The sequence below is a fragment of the Belonocnema kinseyi genome, chromosome 1, assembly GCF_010883055.1.
Source record: "Belonocnema kinseyi isolate 2016_QV_RU_SX_M_011 chromosome 1, B_treatae_v1, whole genome shotgun sequence".
In the NCBI taxonomy this organism is placed as follows: domain Eukaryota; kingdom Metazoa; phylum Arthropoda; class Insecta; order Hymenoptera; family Cynipidae; genus Belonocnema; species Belonocnema kinseyi.
The window spans coordinates 108,794,853-108,803,595 of NC_046657.1; the positions used below are offsets into that span (position 1 = coordinate 108,794,853).

General features: G+C 34.8%; 1 protein-coding gene across 5 annotated transcripts in view; it reads left to right on the forward strand.

Moving 5' to 3' along the window:
• The window catches only part of LOC117171629 (protein still life, isoforms C/SIF type 2), a 78,852-nt gene that overhangs the window by 24,890 nt on the left and 45,219 nt on the right, over positions 1-8,743 (forward strand). For all 5 annotated transcript variants that reach the window (XM_033359117.1, XM_033359142.1, XM_033359151.1 and 2 more), the window contains exons 9-11: positions 5,953-6,009; positions 6,150-6,321; positions 6,407-6,634. In XM_033359117.1, the coding sequence (XP_033215008.1) occupies positions 5,953-6,009; positions 6,150-6,321; positions 6,407-6,634 (457 nt within the window). The remainder of the gene's footprint in view (positions 1-5,952; positions 6,010-6,149; positions 6,322-6,406; positions 6,635-8,743) is intronic.

Genomic DNA, 8,743 nt, shown 5'->3' on the forward strand with positions numbered 1-8,743 from the left:
ACACCCATTTTTACGTTCCTCATCATCAGACGAACATCTCATGTGAAAATTGGCCTTATCCGTATCACGCTCCCATTTACGTTGTCAGCCCACGGTCTATCAATTTTAGGATAGAGCGACAAAAACTTTTACTTATCAATTGTAGGTCAAATTTTCAAATTTAAGGTCGTTATTGGATATTAGAAGTTTCTAATCTTTGTGAGCTCTTATATTTGAGACTCCTTCATGGGTCAAAATCGAGGTTCAAACGGTAAATTTTAATATCTGAATAAATTTATTTGCATTTGAATAATTCCACATTTTAGGGACCCTAAAGTTATTGATGAATTGTAGATTATAGCTACAAACTATAAGTCTTCACTAAATATGAAAAAACTCGCACATTTTGAGGACTTTGATATTTCTAGGTCAATCATAGCTCAAATATACAAAGGACCCCGCAGCAAATGTACATGAAATGGCTTTCGGTCGATTTTGATTAAACTTCATAAAATTATAGTTCTCAATGTTTCGATCAAAAGTGTTATGGGACACAAAGTCCGAACATGGACAGTTTTCGAGTTATAGAGGGTTAAACATCCAACCCTTTTAAGAAATATTACCAAATATCTCGAAAACTGCCGCTGCAAAAGAAATGTTCCCTATGAAAGTTATTGGGCTCTAACGGGGAAATGCAAGGAAAGTCATGGCCTTAAGACAAAGGTCATTTTTCAAGGTCATTCAATGTGAACTTGTCATTTATTGCTAATATTCAGCCAATAAAGACAAGATATGAAGAGAAAATCAATATAGAACTTATAAAGGCAAGAAATGAGAATGACTTAGTCAACAGCCAGCCAATGAAGGCAAGTCATGAGTGCGATTTAGTCATTATCTAGCCAATGAAAACAAGACATGAGCGAGACAAAAAAAAATTAGACTGACTATACAATGTAGCGGGTCTAACGTTTACTCATCCTTGAAGCAACATAGTTCAAAGAGAAAATAAAACAGAATAACAAAATCACATGTAGCAATCTGCCTCGCAGTATCGTGAATATGTACGCAGAAAGCAATCGCCAATTCACTGTAAAAAATGGTTGTGGAATTTTAGTAGGCTTAACGTATGTAAAAAGTGGACTCACGTGCAGCGGCGTGAAATTAGTATAGAAATGTCTAAAATTGTACAAAAGTGTAAAATTCTCAACTGAATTGAAATTTAATATGTGACGTTAAATAAAACAACAGAAAGTGGAAAATTTCTCCAAACTATCAACCTAACTTCAAATACTTAAATCATTAAGATCATATTAAAAATATATTTATAATTACGGAAGCTTATATGGCATAAAATTTATCATTTAAAATCAGTCACTCGCATTTATGCTTTCGCCGAAAGTGAGCTATGAAGTTTGTAAACTAAAATGTACGTTTGCTCATAACACGCGAACAAACGAGCGAAAAAAAAGCTTTATCGCGAAAATTACACAAATGTGGAATATTATACGGACGAATCTATAATCAGTATAAAGTGGAGAAATTTTCGTCAGGAAATAAAAATTTATGCGCAGTCGGTAATTTTACCAGTCTGGGGAATTTTACTATGTACAGCGTTAGTCCTTTTTTTACACACTCTGAACGTAATGATTTTCAACACGTCGTATGAATTCAGGTTTCTAACCTGTAATTTTAATGCATCTGAAGTGACATTTTATATGTGGCAATTTACACTTTAAAGTGCAATTTTAAAACGTATTTTTTACAGTGTAATTAAAAGAAACGAAAGAACAGCCAAAACAAGCGTACCACACTGGCCCGCTGTAACGGGAATATGTACACAGAAACAAATCGCCCGTCCTTTATAAGCACAAGATTACTCGCACAAAAATGATAGCAGATCTCTCAAGTTATTGTTCTTATTATTATAAAAGTACTAATAGGGCTTAACACACCTGTGCGCTGCGCACGCCAACACCCATTTTATATTATTTTGTTCTTGGTTTTCTTTTTCGAGGGTGGAGGGGGGGTCCAGAAGGGCATAAGTTACATGAGAGTCAAGAAGGACGTGTCTTGAAAATATCCTTCTCATGATTTTCCTTCATTGGCTGGCTATTGACTAAGTCATTCTCATTTCTTGCCTATATGGGTTCTATATTGATTTCCTCTTTATATCTTGTGTTTATTTGCTGAATATTAACAATAAATGACAAGTTCACATTGAATGACCCTGAAAAATGACCTGTGTCTTAAGGCCATGACTTTCTTTGCATTTCCCCGTTAAAGCCCAATAACTTTAATAGCGAACATTTTTTTCGCAGAGATGCAGTTTTCGAGATATTTGGTCATGTTTCTTAAAAGGGGTGGATGTTTAACCCTCTATAACTCGAAAACTGTCCATTTTCGGACTTTATGTCCCACAACACTTTTGATCGAGACATTGAGAACTACAATTTTACGAAGTTTAATCAAAATCGACCGAAAGCCATTTCATGTACATTTGCTGCGGGGTCCTTTGAGGTTCTAATTAGGTATTAGAAGACTTCGACTCATGAGAGTCTTTGGCAGTTGTAGATCAATTTTACGTGAAATTTGCAATTTTAAGATTTTAATTGGGTATTAGAAGTTTAAATTTTTTTGAGCTCTCATATTTTTGGCTAAATCATGTGTCAAAACCGAGATCCGCAAATACTCATTTACCACATGTCTCGTTTCCACCAACACGGCTATCTACTCAGCTGTAAGGGTGAGATGGAATTTTTTCGTGCTGAGTAAGGCGGCATAGTAGTGGAAACGAAACATCTTGCAAATTGAGTATTTGGGACCAGATTTCCCCTGGCTGAATCGGATTTTAGAATTTTTGTGAACTCTCATATTTTTGAATTAATCATCGGTCAAAACCGAGGTCAAAACTGTAAATCTTAGGATCTGAATAAATATATTTGCATTTGAAAACTTCCACTTTTTGGGAACCTGAAGGGGTCATTCTAGTACCTACCCCCGAAAAAAAGCTATTTTTGTAAATTTTTTATGAGATTATGAAAAAATATATTGATGTAGGATTTATTAGACTTAATACGTACAATCTTGAAATACCTCAAAAAGTAAATAGGTCCCGATTTGTTGAAAAAAATTCTAAACTGCCCTGCTTAAAATGCCGGATGGAATTCGTTTAGAAACCGGTTAAAAGTAGGTTCTAACAGGCCATAACCGGTCTCCAACCGGATTTTGTCCCCAGGTTGAAATCGGAACCTAACCGGTTTCTACTTGCATTGTGTAATATTTTTATCCGATTCCTAACCGGTTCTTAATCGGCCCCTGTACGAATTTCATCCCCGGGTTGTAACTGTCACCTAACTGGTTTGTAACAGGGTCCTCAGAATGTTCTTACCCGGATTTGAAGTGTTCTCTAAACGGATTTTGTCCCCAGATTGTAACCGGCACCTAACTGGTTTAAAAATAAGTCCAAAATTCTGGTGTTCTTTTTTTCCCGAATTTGAGTTGTTACATAGAAGGTAGTTTTATTTTTAGTAGGGGTGGTTTTTGGAAATCGGTTGTTGGTGCGTTTAAGAGCCCAAAAAAGCCCAAATTTCTGATGTTTTTGATTTTTAATTTTTTAATTTTTATATAGTGGAGGTGCTGGCTTGATTCAAGTCAGCACCCCCACTCAAAATTTGAATTTTCACAAAAAGTGGCGGAGCCCAAAAATCGGCAATACAGCCCAAAAAAAGCCCAAAATTCTGACACAAAGAAATTTGGGAATTTCGTTTGTGGAGGTACTAGCTTGATAGACCTCTTGTTTTCGAGCACCGGCTAGATCCCAGGTAAGGACCGATTAGACTTTAGAGTCCACACCAGTGTCAGGTGCTTTTTACGAACCAAATAGAAACCAGTTAGAAATTAACTTCCGTCTTTACCAATATTTGATTTCTGTTTCCAATCGACGTATAGTACCCGGTTAGGACCGTTTAGAGCACACTGTCAAGTGCCTTTTTGAAGCCGGTTAAGGAACAGTTGGAAACTAAATTGGTATTTCGATAATATTCTATTTAAATTGTCAATTTCCGGATAAAACCCGGTCAGGACTGGTTAAAGCGTACACGAATGCAAAGTGCCTTTTATGAACAGCTTAGAGACTAGTTAGAAACTAATTTCGGTTTATGAAAATATTTAAATGCTGTTTTCTATCACTGGATAGTACCCGGTTGGGACTGGTTAGAGCACACGCCAGTGCCAGGTGCTTTTTGCGAACCAGTCAGACACTAGATAGAAACTAGCTTCGGTCTTTCATAATATTTCATTTTTGTCTTCGATGGTCGGATAAAGCCTGGTTAGAAACGGTTAGAGCACACCAGTATCAATTGCCTTTTAGAAGCTGGTTAGGGACCAGTTAGAAACTAACTTCGATCTTCGCAAATATTTTATTTCTGTTCTCGATTGCCGGATAGAACCCGGTTTGTACCGACTGCAGCATACACGAGTGTCAAGTGACTTTTAGGAACCGGTTAGAGACTAGTTACAAACTAACTTCAGTCATTGACAATATTTAATTTATGTTCCCAAATATCGGGTAGAAGCCGATTAGGACGGTTTAGAAGATTTTAACAACTTTTTTTCTGAAACCACTTCTCATATAAAGGTCGGTTCGGAACTGGTTCCATTCAAGATACTGAAATTGAGAACAGTTAAAAACTGGTCAGAGACGTTTAGAAAACAAATGGGTTTCTATCCGCTGTCTATCTGGTTTCTAAATGGTTTTTATGTGACATTTCAAACAGGGTGGGCCATCTTAAAAAAAAAGAAATTTTTTTAGGTAAAGTATGACAATGGCTATGTCCACTATACATTTTTTTAAATATACGTGCAAAAATCATAAAATGGCGGCCAAAAAATTAAAACATCGTGCTTTTTTCATCGTTTTGTGTCAAATTTTACAGTAAAAATCAAAATTTTCTACTAAATTTTATAGAGATCATGGCCAATTGTTATTCTTAATACTAAAACTTTTAAATTTTTCTGTTTCCGCTTGTACAGTTCCGAGATTTTTTTAAGAAGCCGGGATCTATCTACTTTTCAAGGAATTGCGTTTGACTAAGATTTTTGTGTATAAAATGTGCACAAAATAAATTAAAAACATTTAAAAAATGTATTTCAAGTGTGCATTTATGAAGCCTAACAAATTTTACATAAATATATTTATCAATAATCTCATACAAAATTCACAAAAATAGCATTTTTTCGGAGAAAGTTACTAGAATTAACTTTTAAAGTTATAGGTCAATTGTAAGTTAGAGCTGAAAATTTTAAGTCTTAATTAAACATTAAAAAACTCACGTTTTTAGGACTTTAACACCTGTAGGTCAATCATAGTTCAAATATACAAATTTGAGGTCCCGATTGAATATTAGAAGACTTCCACCTATCAAGGGCTCCGGCAGTTTTATATCAATTGTAGGCAAAATGTTCAAATTTAAGGTCCTAATTAGATATTAAAATTAAAGTGGGACAATGGTCGTGGGGGCTAAAGCGTACGCTTTGGAACCACTCCTTTGGCTTGCGGGTTCGATTCCCGCGTAGCACTCTGGAAGAACCTCGGCGGCCCATGCGGTGAAACACTATACTAGCTCTATCACTCTAGTCTAGTAAAGCTGTTGCTCTTGGTGGTTCGGAACCCACTTTAATCTGTAGGTCCCCCTCCCACCACCAAGTAAGTGTGTAGGGGGGTGTGTTAAGGAATAGGAAAGAAGGTGCAAGAAAAATGTAAACTCTTAGGGGACACATTAGAAGTTTCCATTCCAATTAGATATTAAAATCTAAAAGTTAAAAATTCTTTTCAATTTTTTTTTTATCACTAAATGATGTTTTAACATCTTATTAGGTACCTTTTAATTTGGAGGCTCCCACTTTTTGGTGGCGTTGTTATTTTGTAGGTCAATGAGATTCTAAATGTTAATAATTTATTTTTTTATTTTTCAGAGTTCGCAGAAAATATCCCCTTAAATGTACAGCGCACCCCACACGCATCAAGAAGGCGTAAGTGTCTTCTCTCTATCAACTAATAGTCTTGATTTATTTATAAAATTGTTCGTAGATTTGATTAAAGTCAGATTTTGCATCTTGGATTTTGGTTAATAAGCACAATGTATACATTTTGGTTTTTGACTTAATTTCAGGCTCAAGTTCAAATAAATCGTCAACTTTGCCCCTCTCTTATCGTTATTGTACTGAGAGGCAGAACAGCAAAGATCGGGATGGATATTATAGTGACAGAAACGAAATCATCAGAGAAAAAAGGGAACGAGAAATCGATCGTGATCGCGGATATCTCAGCGATTACAATTCTAGGTATTTTTCATTTCATTACTTTTTTGATTGAGTTATATATTTATTTTTATTTTTCTCTAAAAAATGGATATTTGCCCTTTCGAAGATGTGCCAGTTGCATCGGGGAATCAGCTCGCGCTCAATGGTTCAGACATTCGGATGGATGGCAATCCGGCAGTTCGACTCTCGGATCAGCGGCTTCCAGTTCAATGAATCCAAGCTATACTGGACATAAAAGGGAATCCCCTTGGGATTCACTTCCCTCTCTTCGACACGAAGGAAGCCTCAACGACTCTGGTTACAAATCTAACCGAACCGACTCTCTAGAGCAAAGGTAATATTTTTATTTTAAAGTCCATCTGCAAATTTTAGATCAATTTTAATACAAAAATCGGTACGTTTTCAATAAGCAAATATAATCACTGATTGGTAGAAGCGCCGCGTCAAAAAATCAGTTAACTGTTTTGACTTTTTTTATTTGAAATTCTTAAGTTAGAAAATGAGGCTTTTAAAATCAACGTTTGCTTTTCTTCTTAGATTGGTAGAAGCAATTCAACAACTCAAGGTCATTGCAATATTTTAAATATTACTAACTTATTTTTAAATTTTCTCTGCAATTAAGTAAGTAAAGCACATTTTCTTTCAGTAATGCAAAGAGCAAGTAATTTGTTATTGAAAAATGCAATTGTTGTAAATCATACAACGGCTCCATTTTTCGATTCTAAAATACGAATCCTCAACATTTTTCTATTTAATCTACAATTCAAATTATTCTTCAATAGGGTCTTCCACAATTTTTTCAGTTTTTTTTATAAACTTTGACTATCAAAGAATTTAAATGTGAAATTAATACTTAATTTGTTTATTCAATAATTTATAATAATTACTTAACACGTCACAAATCATTGGCAAAAATGTCAATTTTTTAAGTGAAACACGTGGTGTGCCGTCATAGGCTTTCAAAGCGCAAGCGAATACACGTTACAATTTCATAATAATAAAAAATTATTAATGCTTTTGTGCTAAAAAGATTTATTTTATAGAGTATCAGTATCCCAGCAAAAAAAGTTGTATAGATATAACGCGAAAACGAATTCAAGTTAGGTTTGGTGTATTCAATTTGCTGCCATTATAGAATTGGACCTTTAAATTCAATTCTGCAATACATTTTTTCAGGGTGGCAATGAATATAATTATGAAATAGAAAGTTGCCCAAATACGTTAATGCAGTTTGGGCGAACGATATTAATTATATAATTGAACGTGTGATATTACCCAAACTTTGACTCCAATTCGGCAATACACATTATTTGATAGACCGAATTCTGCAAGGTGCAAGGCGATGGTCACGGTGGGTTACTGGTAACTTCATTACCGATAGTTGGTGTTGAATTTTTTCACGATTTTAAAATGTTTAAACATTTACAAAATGAAGTGGAAAAGTTTTTTTTCTGTAATTATCAACAGTTGAACAGTTTTTACTAAAACTAGAGCAAGAAAGCGCACGCTACATAGCCTTTCCAAACTTTTTCAATTTTCTTCTATATGTATGTCACATACTTATAGAAGCTTGCGCTTTCTTATTCAAATTTTAGTCAAGACTGTTTAAATTTTGCCAATAACAGAAAAACAAATCAAATTTATTTTGTAAATTTTTAAACATTTTTAAATAGTAAAAAATGCAACACCATCTGTCGGTAATGAAGTTACCAATAACCCACCCTTACGAAAATATATGGTAGGAAAAAAAATGACAAGCGTGTCATTTTTTGTTGTTCATTGTTTTCCTGTAGTTTTTTCGTGACCACAGGAAGACGATAGGAAAAACGACAAGTAAAACGACAGCCAAAAATGACGTGCCTTAATTGACCATAATTTATAACAATATTGTGCACACGTCATGCACATCGCACACGTAATGTGGCCAATACACCAAACTCTCGCGTTCAGTCAAGTGTCGGAGAAACTGCATGAGCCAGCAGTTCTAGGAAGGCTAAGAACGGAGTGACTGAAAGCGAGAGTTTGGTGTATTATACAAGTAAATTGAGTCTTTCAAAAACTTTAAATTTAAAAAAAAACGAAAAGAAATATCTTTTTCTGAATAATCAGATTTTTATTGAAGGTAAGAATATAGCGTAAAAATATACATGCATAAAAGATACATAAACGAGGTAAACAGTACGGTTGGTCTGAATATTACAAACTTTTAGCTAGATATCTCTTTTCGTGTGGAACTGGTATGATCCGCAAAATCCAAGTAAGGCAGGAGTTGGATAATTGACACATTATTATTATTATTATTATTACACCATTAAGCCATTTCCCTTTCGGGGTAGGCGTAACTCACTCGGCAGGGGAAAGGAGTAGTGTGTGGATGGGACAGAGATTTTTCAGATTGATCCAGAATTCTCGTGCTATTTATGTAAATAACACGTTCGTTCCG